Source organism: Phaeoacremonium minimum, assembly GCF_000392275.1.
Source record: "Phaeoacremonium minimum UCRPA7 unplaced genomic scaffold PA7_03_scaffold_504, whole genome shotgun sequence".
NCBI lineage: Eukaryota > Fungi > Ascomycota > Sordariomycetes > Togniniales > Togniniaceae > Phaeoacremonium > Phaeoacremonium minimum.
In genome coordinates, this window is record NW_006921406.1 from 64,033 (window position 1) to 79,690 (window position 15,658).

Here is a 15,658-nt window from a genome sequence, read left to right on the forward strand (position 1 = left end):
GTGAAGAAAGAATAGAGACAAGCCTGCAAAACAAAGGGCCGACAGACACATTTTTTCTCTCCATCTCCAGCTGCCCTTGATTGACACAGCACAAACCATTGAATGAACGAATGAATAAATGAATAAATACATGCTGCATAATCCAGAACCGCTATCCTCGTAGTGGTCCATGGGTGTCCTTGTATCGATGGGGTGATCGGAGCGACGGCTTCTTATTGCTGGAATGCTCTCTTCTGATTGATGAATTGGACGCAGGCCCTTCTGACCACCACCACCACCACTGCAGCTCCTTTGAGAGAGAGAGAGAGAGAGAACACCCATCCATTACCGGGACTGAAGCTGGTTATTGATACCTAAGCTTAGGTATAGGTAGCTGGCTGCTTCCGGTTGACAAGTCGTCTACACTACTATGCAGTAGATGCTCCTCGAGACTCGACTCGACTCGACTCGGACTCGACTCGCCTCGAGTCGAACAGGAGGAGCAGAGCAGCAGCTGGAAATAGTCACCTCCACTCCCCCTTCACTTGACACACCCTCCCCCCTCCTCTTCCTCCTCTCTTCGCCTCTCGTCTCCCAATCCTCCTCCCTTTAACCAGGAAGCAAGCCCGTCAAGTCTCCGTCCGTACGTACCTTATCCATACAGCCTCTCCGGTGGTCTGCCCGGGTTCTGGCGCTACCTATTCGGTCCTGCCTTGGCCTGTCGTATCTCTCCTCTCCTCCCTCTCATGCTTCCCTCCTTCTTCCAGTCGTTCTTGACCTTACCGACCTGGACCTGATCTACCTACCCACCTTATCCAACTTATCGCCCATCCCACACACACCTACACCTGCCTTAACATCCCTTCCACCCTTTCCCCTCCCCTCCTCAGCTGCTAAGGTATGACTTACCACCACCACCCACCACCCTCCTCTTCGAAACACCTCTTGTAACACCCAGCACAGCACCGACGGAGGAGCTCAGAGCTCTCTCCCACACATACATTCCCACACGAAAACTCTCGTCGTTTTTTGGCTTTGGGCGTCAAAAGGCCAATGCGACAGCTTCACTCTCCTCGCCCGCCCGCCGCCTTACCATATCAATTGACTGCCGACCTCTCTATCCTTATCGACAAGAGCTCCCGCCCCCCCATCCCCGCCAAAACCCCTCGAAATCGCATGGTGGGGTTAGGAACTGTTCAAGATGCCGCCCAGAACCTCCCTCACCTCGTCCTTTTCAATCACCGACTCGAATAACGAAGTCGTGTGTCCTCTCCGGAACCAAGATGGCTCTAGCTGTCGTAAGCGATGCATCGGCGTAAGTACCCCCGCTCCTCTTGCACCTGCCCGCCCGATCTCATCGGCAATGGGCATTGACAGCTCGAGATTGAGCTCGGCCATCGCAGTAGCTACTGTTCAACGATAAGATCTTCTAACATTCGTTGTCATTTCACAGGAGAAGCGGTATCGTTCCATGCAGGAGCATATTCGTCGAGCGCATCCCGAGCACTACATTTCCAAGCTCCCTGCGACTGAAGAGAGTTTTCTCCTGATGATCAACACCCCTCCAAGCGAGCGACCACCAGCCCAGCAGAGCTCCGTCCCCAACGGACCTCTCCGAACTGGTCATGCTGACCATGGAAAAATCTATCCACATGAACACAATTCTTTCTTCCGAGATGGCTCCAGTGCACCTGGTACACCGCGAAACATGGACGACTACCAAGGCGGGTCATTGCTTCCGGCGGCCAGCGCTGCTGCTGCCCTAGCTCAGCTGCACAACCACAAGATAGAGCCTGACTGGGAGTCTGAAGTCGTAAGCTTCTCTCATCTCGTCCAGCCATCTGGGGCATGTTTGTCTAATTTAATTCTTCTACAGGATTGGATGTCTGACACTGAGAGAAGGAGGATACCTCGATCTTCAATCGAGCTTCCTCCTATACAATTGAATAATTCAGATGTCACCAGTGAGCCTTTTCCAACTTTAAACTCAGGCAGACAGCGGGACATTCTGCCGTCCATCTTGTCTAATTCCCCCCCTGGTCGATCTTCAACGCTTCCCCCGCTTCAGCGGCCTCTTGGACCTACTCGTCCAAGAAAGCAGTCGGTCACAAAGAACCGATCGCAGCACAAGAAGCAGAAGTCTAAGGGATCGGCTGCCGATTGGTTAAAGCGTGGTAAGATCAATATTGCCGAAGACCTCTTGAGGCCTGGTAGCAGTGACCGAACCCGTCCTTATTCTGCCGAGCCGTCAGCTCGATCGCCGTGGGAAGATCTCATCGATGCTGCTGCTTCTGCCACCGAGGATATCGACGAAGATCGCACTCCAGTAAGCCATCTTATGAACTTTCGCCGCGTTGCGTTTGGCTTACATTGTGACCAGGTTCCGCAGTCTCCCATATCAATTCACCGGGCATCTTTACCGCCTTTTCCTCATCAGCACTTTTCTCAAAATCACTATCAAGCATCTCCATTACAGCAAGCATTGACTCCGCCACCCTATATCAATGAAGCTCCAGACCCTTTTCCCTCCGTTGAGAGCCAGGAAAGTGGGGAAAACTTCCATATCGAATCGCGTGGACTTTCAGATTCGTCACCCAGTTACTCATCACAGAACACACAGATATACTGTGCTGCATGTCAGGGCATCTCGCTTCTCAAAGACTCTTACGCCTGTACGGAATGCATCTGTGGTCTATGCCAAGCCTGTGTCGACGTCCTGATGGCTGAACAAGGGGCACGTAGAAAGTGCCCGCGTTGCGCTACAATCGGCGGTCGATTCAAACCCTTCCAGCTCGACATCCGGTGAGGCATGAACCAATCAACGATCACCCGTTTGATCTGAGATATAGCGGTCAGAGTTTTCTTTTCGTCCTAAAGTATAGGGGTTGTGGCATGACTGGCTGGCATTATACATTTTCCTATTTCACTCTTTTCGGATAGCATCGGAGGCATGGGTGGCGTTTCGTGTTTGAGTACTGCTGACAACACAGCTTGCGACGATGTTTTTTTCTCTAGGTTCGTGTTAGAATCGATGCTCCCTGGTCACAGACACCAGATGCGGGAGAGAAGTTTTGTTTGGTCTTTGGCCAATCTTTCCTTGAACTTTTTTGGTTTCAAAATGGGTCGGCTCAATGCTTTTCTGACTTTATAGGAGGCTTCGATTGCACACTCTTACGTCGACAAATGGCAGGCCAAAACTTACGGCCACATATTTCTTTTACATCTGCTTCTTGCTCCAGCACCGACGGAGGGGATATTCTCTTTCAATAGAGTGTCCTTTGGGGCTGCTTTGGGCGTCGTATACATACGTACTCAGTTAAGGAAAATGATGCTAAGAGATTGGGATATACTTCCGTTCCCATGGTCTCCTTACTATTCTGATGTTTCCTGATGTCCGAGGGCTCTACTATACACAGCTACCCTGTGAATATCTTCCCTGATCTTCAAAAGCTAGCGTCCAATTTATGGTTGACCGGGAGGATATGCGATCCTTGCCTTAGCCTTCTCTATCTTGAGCCCAGCACTCGAGGCTCGGGTTTCTAGTTCGAGATAATCTGCTTCGTTTGATCCGCTATAGCTGCAGAACCACCATGTTCATGGGAGAATGCTTCTTCGGGGGAGATCAAAGCACGACACCAAGCCAACATCTCACTCAGGTTCCTGCTCCTTCCACTTGTTACGCAATGCCTGGATGTCCATACCGCATTTCTCTGCCTTCTCCACAACCGCTCGAGCCTTTCCCACTACCGGCGCATCGATCATCTTGCCCTCGAGTGTCCAGGCACCTCGTCCCGCAGCACTCGCCTTCTCGTCCGCAATCACCACTCGAACGCTCCACGCAACCTCCTCCTCGTCCGGCGCGAAGAGCCGCTGCACCATGTCTACCTGTGACGGGTGGATGCACTGTTTGCCATTGAATCCCAGCGCCCGTCCATCGCGGCACTCCTCCTCCAGACGCGCCAGGCCCGCCTCCCCCTTGTATGATGTGCACACGAGATCGATCGTCGAAGGCAGCGAGAACGCACGCGCAGCCGTCGCGATCGCTGACCGTGCGTACAGAAACTCGCGCAGAGACGGCGACCGCGTTAGCGACAAGTCGAGGGCAAAGTCCTCCGCCGCGAATATCAGGCCTGAGAGATAGGGCGACGCGGCGCAGATGGAGGGGAGGTCGACGATGGCGCGGGCGGACTCGATAAGTGCGATCAGCTTGATCGGTTGTTGCTGTGGACCATTTGTGCTTGTGCTCGTGGTAGAGTCGGGTGACGTTGGGTGACGTTCGGGCGCAATGTGACGGAGCACATCAGTGACAAATGTGAGATCGGAAGCCGAGTTGACTTTGGGCACTACGATTGCTTCGAGGTTTGGTAGTGATGCAAGAGCAGTGAGGTCTTCGAGAGCATGAGGAGTGGACACGGCGTTGATGCGCGCTGCGAGCTCGCCTATCGACTTAGGCCGGGAACCGGAGCTGTGTATGCTGTTCAGATGATCGCGGAGCGCGGCCCGGGCGGCGGGCTTCTGACTGGGAGTTACGGAATCCTCAAGATCGTATGTCACATTGTCAGAAGCAAGAGTCAGAGATTTCGATAGCATCTTCTGCGACGAGGCAGGGACTGAGCTGCAGTTAGTTCACCTGTCGAGAAAGGCGGGCCATTGATCAAGGTATACCGTAGAGTAGTGCCCGTCGCAGCACGGACGAAGCTGGCGACGCCATCTTCAATCAATTGACCTGCAAATGTGAAGAATGTCCGAAACGCAAAAGAATCATGTCACTGTTCGTCACTCGAGCTACTTCTACCGAGGTTGCCAAATGCCGTCATTGTTCGTATCTCGATAACGAGTTGGTAGTACTGCCACAAGCCACCGCTCGAGGGGTGCGGATCAACCCATCCTCCAGTGCTCCGAACAGCTTACCGTAGCTTCATCGCAATTGGACAGGGGGTGGGTACCACGCTGCGTACCACCTCGCTGGAATTACGAAGCTCGAGGCAGCACCTGAAGAAGGACAACACCACGACATGAACAGCTGCCGCGTCGCTCGTTTGCCCTGATCCAAGCATTTCTGAACAGCCAACCATGGAATCTGCACAGGCCTCGCCAGGCTCACTGAGCTGGCGCTTGAGCTCGCATCCCATTACCCTTCTCACCTTCCTTGCCTTTCGAGTGTGTAAGTCTAGCCCGTCTCTGCTCCCTGTTGAAGCCGAGCATGATCCCCTTCCTGTGGGTGATTATGTCTGAGCATGCTGACGTTGCCATAATAGCAAGTTTACTAGTCTATCTCCTCGGCGCCCTTCTCTTCACAGATAACATGTATGCCTGCCATATGTGTCGACCGCGCAAGTCGACTCCCTTTCGAGCAACGAGCTGACACTTCTGCCCAGGGTCATGATCTTTATCGTCACCATTCTTCTACTCGCCGCAGACTTCTACTACCTCAAGAATATCGCCGGGCGACGACTGGTCGGGCTGCGATGGTGGAACGAAGTCGACCCGGCGACTGGCGACTCCAAATGGGTATTTGAGAGCAGCGAGCCTGGCACCAAAACCATCAATCCCACAGACAGCCGGTTCTTCTGGCTTGCAAACTACGTGCAGCCGCTGTTATGGGTGGGCTTGGCTATTCTGGCGCTCATAAGGCTGCGCATTACATGGCTACCTCTTGTTGGTATGTTGTTCTGTTGATTACGCCGTGCATTCGCGATCTTCTGGTCGTCGAGAGCATTCAAATTATTCGACCGTTCCTAGAAGACTTGGACACTGACAACCTCTGTAGCGATTGCACTGGTATTGACCATCACCAATGCCTTGGCTTTCTCTCGATGCGACAAGTTCAGCCAGGCTTCCGACCTAGCGGGCAGCGCGTTCTCCTCGACTAACCTGGCCGGCAACATCGCCAGTAACATGGTTGGGCGTTTCTTCACAAGAAACTAGATCTCGATATTGGAAAGAAGGTGAGATGAAGATCAGTGTGACGAGGGAGAATCGACCATTCTATCTTCGAGCATGAGTGCTTGAATAAAGGGATGCCTTATTTCTGGGGTCCAACGAGCAGCTTTATCATTGCTGACGGCGTCTACTGGCGAGAGCGGGCATTTGCGGAAATATCCAGTGTACATTACAATACGGTCCATGGATGTGTTATAATTCATTGTATCACTTGCGTGTCTTGATATTCTCTGTGCTTCTGCAGTTGTTTGCTCCCCACGTCATGTCCAACGACCCATTGCCGAGCCTCTCAGCTAACAAGTGAAATCCATTACAAGTAGTACTGCCTCGAGTTACCGGGAATTTTGGGTCGGCTGCCCTCTTGGGTAACCTCGATTAGGCTGGACATCACTTCATAAAACGAACGTCTGCGTAGGGCAAGGCATGATGATGGTATGGTATTTCCAACTCCAGTCAGAAAAAAAACAAAAACAGTCAAAACGAATAAAGAGAGATCCCAATATCCCATGTTCGCGCCTCCCTTTTTTTGCCTATAAACGATGGCGAACACGAGACAGAGGGGCGAGACTACCTCCCCCTGCCGGCCTCCCGGTCTGCGATGGCGGCATCCAGCTGCCGCTCCTCCTCTTCCAGCCGCCGGATCTCGTCCTCCGTCATGCCCTCCTCCACCAGGTGCGCGTACCGCCCGGTGATGGGCTGCTGCGGCGACACCGACCTCGCCGCCGCGGGCTGTGATGCGGGCTGTGGGCTGGGCGCTCCCCGTTCCGACTGCTGCTCGTAGTGCACGGGCTGCGACTGCTGCGTCTCGGGGGTGCCCACGACGCCGCTGCCGCGGTGGTCGCTGTACGGCGTGTACGACCTGTCCCCGATGCTGTGCGGGTGCGGGCTGGGCGCCATGATCGGGGCTGCGGCGCCAGCGAAGTGCGCCGAGTCCCGCCCGTTCGGCAGCGGCTGTTGCAAGGACATGCTGCCGTTCATGCCGTTCATGCCCGCTGGGTGCTGCTGCTGCTGGCTGTCGTCCGAGTACGGGCTGTGCGGCGACGACTCGGTGACGCCGGCGTTGGCCTCCTTCTCGGCGATTAGCTCCTGCGTGCGGTGGTGCCTGTCGCTGCCGTAGGGGGCGGCCGAGACGCCATCGCCGCGCCGCCGTCGGAAACAGAAGTACCAGATGGCGGCGCCAAGAAGGACGAGTCCGATAACACCACACGCCACGGCGATGCCGGCGATGGCACCGGTCGACAATCCGCCACTCTTCTTCGTATCGGAGGATACGGAGGCCGAGCTATCTGTGCTTGCCGGCCCCGAAACCGTAGAGGTCAGGGCTACGCTGGTGCTTGCGGTGGGCTCGGAGACGGACGTCGTCTGTGTGCCCGAGGTCACCGAGGGAATCTCCTCCGGGAGGTATGGCTTGTTGGAGTTGAACTCTTCCTGGAGGGCTTTGAGCTGGGAGAGATCGGTGACATTCGTCACTGTGAAAGTGCGACTATAGGTGGCTCCTGTTGAATTCCACAAGACTTTGAAATGCAGTCTCTTGCCGAACCCGCCATTAGTATCAGTACCGATCGGGATGAGGTCACGGATGGTAATGCTCCCTCCCGTGTTATTCTGGTATGCTATATCAAATAGGACGGCGTCAGCCAGTAGTCTTCCCAAGATCGACCCTCACCGAAAGCGGCTTCGCAGGTCCAGTCTTGTTCACCACACTCACCGTCTACATCCATTTTAACCTGTGAGGTCGCCCGCTTGGCGCCCTTCGATCCTGCTGCCACGACATTGTTCACGGCTGCGGTCGCAGGTGGCATTCCCACCTTGCCCTCTGGCGACTGATGAACGATATAGTCGGCCCCTTCGCCTATGAGCCACACATCTGTCACGGGTGCGAGCTTCGTCGCGGTCCAGTAAAACGTCCTCGGCACCGGGCCATCCAGCTCATCCACGCTGTAGACGGCGGCGTCGGACCCAGAGTCTGTCGTGAAGCTCGAGTCATCGAACTGGATGATGATGTTATCGCGTGCAATCTGACCGGGGTCGTCCACATTTGCTGCCACGATCCGGGAGACGAAGCATGCCGCTGCCGCTACCACTGCCGGCCATGGTCGTGTGGTTGAATGTATTCGCATCGCAATGGAACAGGCTCGCGTCCCTCCGCGGCCCACCTCTCTCTTTCTCCTGCACTCTCTTCCTGATGGTCAAGCCTTGCCTTGCCTGTCCTTCTCGTCACTTTCTTTTCTCGATTTAGAGCCAAAGCCTCATCGCCAATCCGTCAGGGCCCTGCGGAAAAAAGACTTCGATATGTCCCAACGCGGAAGTAATGTTCGAAACGGGCGCGCGTGTACAATCGATTCGACTTGCGGGGTGATGCAAGCAGAACCAGGGCAGAGTAGAGACTGATTGATTGAAAGAGACGAAAATGCCACAGCAAAGCAGCAAGAGAGTGAAAGGCAGACAGTGTAATGTGGTAAGACGGGGCTTGTCTCCTCCGTCAGCTCAGCTGAGACGGCGAAGGATCGGGGGGTGCGAGCCAGCCACAGCAAGGGTTCGTTCACACGCTTGACCTTCTGGCCCATTCACTTTGCTTTTCCCCCTCCTCGCACTCGAGGCTGCGCCTCGTAACGGAACAGACCGTGCAAATCCCCAATGGCCCCAGCGATCGGCCTACCTGCTTGAGCGTTGCGGGTGTCTATGTAGAGATGGCCAGCTTTGAAGGCGGCTCGTTGTGCTGTTGCTTTGCCTGTGACCCCGTTTTGTTGGCGGGGATGTTACTCCTTCAACTTAACGAAAGTGATGAGCGGCAACTCCCCTTCTACTACCGCTGTCCCAGCGTCTACGTGCATTCAGATGTATAGTGTTCGATCATGTGGAAGATACTATTCATGGATCACGTTTGAGATAGACCGCCCGAGCAACCGACTCTTTGGCAGTGTGGCCAGTATGCGGCTCCATACTGTGTAATCTCGAAACCCAGCAGAGGAAAGGTCAGCAACCAGCAGGGCAATGCAGCGAGACTGGGATGGGCAGTCAGAGAGATCTGCTTCTAGAGCGTAGAAAACCCGGGTTTTCTTGAAGGCCCCGGCTCTCCTTTGTGCCTCGAGGCTTGGAAAGGGGACTTTAAAAGGGACGGTAGAGCCTTACGGTCAGCAATGCCAATACTGCCAATGCCAATAATACTGGAATCAAGAGAGTGAAGAGGCGTCTGGATAGGCTCAAGGCGAGAAAAAAGGGTCCTCCGCCCGCCGCCCAACAGTGGGACTAGACTAGCGCATAATCTAGTGAGTGTTAGGCCGGGGCTCCACCCAGTCACAGGCGGCCGCACGCTGCTTGTTCGCGGAGGCGCTGCTGCTGTGTGCCTCCTATGCAGTACCTAAGTAAGTCCTCAGCAGCGTATGATCGCCCGGGCTGATTGGCCTGGCTGCTCTGTCTGTGTTTGTGTACTATGCAGTATATGTGTGCAAGAGAAGTGAAGTGGTGCAGTGCAGTGAGTGCAGAATGGGTGCCTTTCTCCGTCTCACTGCGCCAAGCTAACGTTTAACATCCTCCAACACGGAGATAATGTGCCTTAGGTATCCCATCCTCGACCAGACACCCACGGGCAGCACCTACGGATTCGGGATAGGCCCGTGTCATACTCGATGCTCCGTCTCCGTATTGGCTGCTGTTTACGCGTGGTACGGCATCTTTTGTTGGGAGAAGGAAAGTGAAGAGAGGAGAGAGAAGGGGTGGAGAGTCAGAAAGGCATTCATTCACAAATCAAACGCATAACAGAGCCGGATCCTCTATGTTTGATGAGAGACATCCCGCCAACAACCTTGAAAGCATCTCTCGATTGGAGTGCAACCAACACGAAGGAGCACAGATCACAGGAGGAAGCTGGGGCTGAGCTATTTTAATGTTTAAACTACACGGCCTACACTACCACGACTACCACCCCATCCCGGCCGCTGCGGCTGATGGTTTGATGGCTGGGCTGCATTAGTCAAGTCGAGACCAGCCCGTAATCAGAGCTAACCAACGGCACCGTCTCCAATTTATTGATTTGAGCCTGCTGCCAATAATTGAATCCCACACTGCCGTTTGCACCGTAGCGGCGAGTGTAACCTCCTACTATTAACGCATCATCTCGTGTCTACAAGTGGCAGCCTATATGTTGCACCCTAACTTCCTCGAAAACGCTGCCAAGACCATAACCTATGTTGGATGGGGCTGGATTTGGTTCTTCGTTGTCTTCTTCTGCTCCGAGTATTGTAACAAACAAATTTCTGGACGCTTGCTTCTTGACTACCGGAACTCGTGATACTTCGTTGTATTCGACCATTACAGCTTGGGCATCATTCATAACTAATGCATCCTTGAGCAGAGACAAGTTCCTTGCCATTAAGCCACCACGACCGAGTCATTGACATTTCATTTCCACTGTAATAAAGCAAGCTAGACCAGCTGAGACATTTGGATTATTGTCCCAAGCACTTCGTGGGAACCCAGGTTCTTAACCCACCCAGAACTCACATCAAGCGGACCTTGAACACATCCTGATATGTTCCCTTTTGAGATACAAACCCAGCTACACACCAGGGCCCAATTTGTAGCTCCGGAACTGAGAGAAGTCTGTATCGAGCTCTCTCGGTATCCATATGCATATTTCTACCAGACCAGAGTGTCACGGCCTTGTGCCACCATCCCTGATTATCAAGTGACCTTTGACGCAACTTTTCAAGCAGAGAATCTGCATTCACGGGTCGAGCCAACCGTATGACATCGGACAGCTCTGCTCGCAATGGCTCAGAGTCCTTATCCAGCGGTGGACCCCCTTCCTTTTCGGCCTTCCTCAGCAGGAAGAAGATATCGATGTCTGCTCCAAAGTCCAAATATAGCTCGAAGATGTCTAACAAATTCGTGGAAAACAACCCGTAAGACGCTAAAACTTCACCTACAATATGTAAAGCGACCAGATGAGATATGACAAAAGTGGCTCGATGTTGCTCAGGCACATAATTGCTGTAGTGAGCGTAGACCTCGCTACATGGAGAAGCGCCTTGTTCCAGAAGATATCGGCTTAGATGCACACTCCCTCCGAAAGCAGCAGTAAAAAGTAAACTCATACTACCTGCAGAATCGTTTGTTGTGCTCAGGGCTTCCGGGTCAAGTTGATCCTGGACAAATCCGGTGGCGCCGCAGAGAGCCGCCCAGTGCAAAAGCGAGCCTTCGAAAGTGATCAAACCATCGCCGTGTGCAAGCCGGGTTGGCCCCAGAAACACATTCCGATTTTCGGGGCCCCAATTGAGGTTGACACCGTCTAGAAGTCGTCCCAGAGAGAAATTCGACTCCTTCATTAGCTGTGTTTGTTTCTCCAGGATTATCTTGGCATCCGAGAAGACACGATCTACCAATCGTCGACCCGTTACGGGACCAGCCTTGGTTATGCAATATAGGTGTTGCATCATGTCCTCCCATTGCCATCCGCCAAGAGCCCATTTAGGAGAGTCAAGAACTGGCTTGAATTTAAGCTCGGCCAATTTCAAGTGTGTAAAGATAGATGTTTGCTCGAGATGTTGCTGACGCTTCAATACTCCAGGCTCATTGACCCAATCCTCCTGGAGAAAATCCCGAACACTTCGGTGTAGGAAACCGACACTGTATCTCCAATAATGGCACTTTCGTCTGTATCGTTTTAGTATCTCTGTCATCTCCAGTAACCCACTTGTAAAATATTGAAGCATATGTCGCACACGCTCTTGTTCTGGAGCTACTCTCTTCATCCGGCATGATCCTCCACGGGGTACCAAAAGGAAAGAGCTCTTGCGAGTTGTCCTCATACCAATTGGCATCTTCAAGAAAGGAAAATGCGATCGCATTACGGTCATCTTCATTTTGACACTCAAGTGCCAAAAGCAGCAGAGTCTCGGCGCGCCTGGAAATAGACGGTGACTGCTTATTAACTTGAAGAAGTTGACTAAACAGAGCCCCTAGATCATCGGGGATTTCATTAAGCCGTTGTTGCAGCAACGCCAGGTCATTTTCGTGGGCAATGGCTGTATGAAGCAGTGACCTCACCACCAAGACTACCCAGAGGAATACACCCTCCGCTCGCTCTACGATTTGGTTGCCAATTGAAAGACATTTTTCTCTTGTCGCTTCATGGTCCTGTCCTGCCAGTGTCTTCTGAAATTGTTGGGTGACATACTCCGATATGTCATTACGGTTCAGCTCGTGCAGATGTGTTATTATGCCAGAGACCTTGAAAGTATCGAGGAAAACGGTGTGTGGCCTGGCTGAACAAATGACCTTGATATGCTCCGACTGACACCATCCTCTCAAGGTCTCAGCCAGCCACAGATGATCGACATTATTGCCTTCGTACTCATCCATACCATCAACAAAGTAGCATATGCGATATTTCTCCTCAACGAGAGATATTATGCGCTCAAATGCGTTCTTTAACTCTGTAAACCTGAAAATCTCAGGCTCAAATCCGCGGCTTTGGCTCATGACCTCCTTTGGGAAAAGCAGCCTGGCCATCTCAGGGCATTGTCTGAGAGTGTGAAATAGGACAGAGCGATAGAACCCTTCGCAGGACCTTTCAAGAGAGTCACCCGATTTCCAGAAGAAGATTTTGACTATAATCAAGCTTCTCTGTCTTGCCTCAGCCCATTCTTGAAGCTTCTGATGGACCTGAGGACTTCGAGCTAAATACTTCATCATTGTCGACTTGCCGCAGCCAGCCTTTCCACAGATGAAATACGTCCCCCTATCTTGTAATAGGAACTCTTGGAAAGCATTTGCAGTATCTTCATGAAGGATGGCTTCCTCGCTGTCTTCCTCGCTGTCTTCCTCGCTGTCTTCTGGACAAGAATATGACGAGATACTTTTGGCCTCATTTCCCAATGGAAGGTTGTGTTCTGCTGTGCCTGAACCTACATTATCGCCAAAACCGTCATCCAAACGAAGTTTCGAAGGCTCTTCTTGGGAACTGCCTTCGCTGTCAACATCCAAAGGATCAGTATTCGAGGAGTTGGTTGTTTCAACCTCTGCCAGTTGATCCTCGTTCTCGGCAACACTTTCGCAACTGAGCGAACCTTTGTCGGATGGTGACAGCCATGCTGTCATCCATGTGAATGTGTTTTCTGGAGGATTGACAACATGATCTTCTCGGTGGAATATACTGTTGAAGAAAAGACGAGCCAAGACCCGATTTGTCTTTGGGACATCACTAACTAACGTTCTGAGGAGGTCGACTGTCTCTTTCAGTTTTGCGAGAACACCGCCTGATTCAATCTCTTGCGTCTTATGATCATCGTTAAGGACACCTAGTAGAGTCTGAATGTCGTCTCGAACAAGCTTCATCTGGTCCCCCGCTAGGCTAGACATTTTGAGCGCATCATCTTGCATAGCATCCAATTGCTGTTTGACAGAAGAGGTTTCCGTGCTAGGGTGATGTGGTCAACCTTTGAATCCCAGTTGCCTGTGTTGAGAGAAACAAAAGTCTTAACTTACTAGAATATCACAGAAAGACGCAGTCCAATTTGCTGGCGGTATTTCTCCAACCTCGTCTCGAGTGATGCCACATCTTGTTTCTTCCGGCGAACCTTCCAAGCTGTTGTGATGCTCGATGCCTTCGAGCCAGTTCGTTTTGCTCTCAAGCCCTCGAGAGTTTTGCACAAATCCGTCGATAGCCGGGAACATTTCTCACAAAGACGCAGCAGCTCGGGGTCTTGGGAAGCCCGTGAGTTTTGTGACATGGATTGTGTGACCTTGGCCAAGTCATCGGCAAGAAAATTAATTTGATCGTTTTCGTCCGTGGATCCAGTATGAGATTGATATATTTCGTAAGACCCTCGCACTAACTTGGTACAAAAGTCGAAGAAAGTGATGACGCTGGACGCCAGTCCTGCTGCTGTGACAGGGTCCATGGCGCGCCCCAAGTCTGCTTCACTTGTAATCGTAGTATCTTGTTAAGAGTTTCGAATTTGAGGCGTGGAGCCTGATCGAAAGATGAAGAAAAACAGGTGACCGCCATAGCCATACGAGCGAATGATAATCGCAGTCATGGGCCGCGGCGGCCCAGCCTGCCTTGACATCCGCCTTACGACAACTTGAGCAAAGCAGACCGCAATACTGTTTTCACCACCAACCCCACCTAACACGTGTTCATGACCTGGCCTATCTGGTGTAGGCCACAAGCCACCTCTCAGCTGAAGGTTTGCAGTGTCTCTTCAGCCATGAGGATAAGCTAACATACTTGTTCCAGAACTACACATACACAAAGTGTCCGCTTGAAGTCTCCGAGTATGCCAATTTCACAGATAACAGTAGATGCACACTTATTTGAAACTCTCTAGAGGTGCATGAGTTCGCAGTGAGTTTGTCTATGATCGAGTCAGACCCAGAAAAGACTCTGAACAGACATAGTCTCATTCTAATCATAAATATAAAATAACTATATAATTCTAGTCACTATGATAGAAATGATAATATATATTGACTCTCTAGCTTAAGTATAGCCTTAAAGGAGCCTTATTATATTGTGAAGTGTAAAACTGATGTATATTATATAGCTTAACTAATAGAACTTATATACCTTTTTATTACTATCAGTTGGTTCTTTCTAAAAAGTTTATAAGCATTAGAAAGAGGACCATTGGTTGAGAATATTTTACTATGTTAAATTGGTTATTGTAAAGAGAGATAATAGTATTATGTCTTATTATATATCTTATAGAGTGTTGGATAGAGTGATCTAAGTCAAATCTGATCAAATAAATATATTGACTCTCACTGTATTGTCTACAGTTGCCAAGTATGCTTATGGCTTCTGGGAACATCAATGGAACATGCTTGAGGTATATGAAACTCTTTTGCAGCTGTAATCACAATAGCACATTGTCGTCTGAAGCACTGCTTTAGAAAACTGATTCTGCTGATGTTGATCGCTCTCTACCTTAAGCAACCTATCAATTGTGGACAGGAGATTAAAAAGGGGGTTTTCATCACATTGACATATGGCTTAACCCTAATGGGCATTGGAGGCGTGTAATGTGTTGTATCTGTTAGAGTCACCTTTAATCATAATTGACCCTGAAACCCTGGTTTGATTTACTAACTAGCACATATCTCGCGATTGTTCTTCTCGGAATCAAAATGTCTCTATCGAGTTTCGATGAGGGCTTGCTGCCTGCGAGGACTGTACATGGTTTAGAGTTGCCACGGCTTCGATCGACCTCTACCACGGACCTCCTTGACACGTCTCATTTAAGGCCGTCTAGATGATTCAGAAGTATGACTCCTCACATAATCTTTCTCCGAATCAATTCAATTTAATCTATATACTGTTTACTTTCGGTATTTTCCACACTGATTGCACATCAAAACAAACAACTAATCCGGGTCTCATCCATCTTGACTTACATTCCCACAACGTTTAGAACAAACAATATGCCGGTTCTTAACCCTATTGCCTATGATGATGCTACTACAACTTTCGCCAGCATCAACAATATCTACCTCACTCCGAAGACTCTGAGTGTGGTAGGGGCGATCCTGCCCTTACTAGCATATCCTTTCATGCCTTCCGGCCCGTCGTGGTCATGTGCAATGATTCTCAGTTGTGCATCGGCCGTCAACCTTCTGTTCTTTCACACATACAACACAGTTGAATGGTTGCTCCGAGGTTCGTTTGCTGATACATCTTTCTGGGTGTTGCCAGTAACGTATCTCTCGTATTGCATCAGCATTCCTCGATATC

The 15,658-nt window shown here is 51.1% G+C and overlaps 3 protein-coding genes across 3 annotated transcripts; 1 reads left to right on the top strand and 2 right to left on the bottom strand.

The window, feature by feature from the left end:
- Nucleotides 1-3,627: 3,627 nt before the first annotated feature.
- UCRPA7_7200 (putative beta subunit of citrate lyase protein) lies at nucleotides 3,628-4,569 on the bottom strand (the record flags this gene model as incomplete). Its single annotated transcript, XM_007919734.1, has 1 exon — nucleotides 3,628-4,569. One exon carries the CDS (start codon nucleotides 4,567-4,569, stop codon nucleotides 3,628-3,630), a length of 942 nt encoding a protein of 313 aa, XP_007917925.1.
- A 483-nt stretch (nucleotides 4,570-5,052) lies between these two features.
- UCRPA7_7201 (putative golgi apparatus membrane protein tvp23 protein) lies at nucleotides 5,053-5,907 on the top strand (the record flags this gene model as incomplete). The annotated part of the gene is made up of 4 exons (XM_007919735.1): nucleotides 5,053-5,143; nucleotides 5,238-5,286; nucleotides 5,358-5,641; nucleotides 5,750-5,907. The coding sequence occupies 4 exons, from the start codon at nucleotides 5,053-5,055 to the stop codon at nucleotides 5,905-5,907; spliced, it is 582 nt and encodes a 193-aa protein (XP_007917926.1).
- A 582-nt stretch (nucleotides 5,908-6,489) lies between these two features.
- UCRPA7_7202 (hypothetical protein) lies at nucleotides 6,490-8,042 on the bottom strand (the record flags this gene model as incomplete). The annotated part of the gene is made up of 2 exons (XM_007919736.1): nucleotides 6,490-7,535; nucleotides 7,631-8,042. 2 exons carry the CDS (start codon nucleotides 8,040-8,042, stop codon nucleotides 6,490-6,492), a joined length of 1,458 nt encoding a protein of 485 aa, XP_007917927.1.
- Between the last annotated feature and the right edge of the window lie 7,616 nt (nucleotides 8,043-15,658).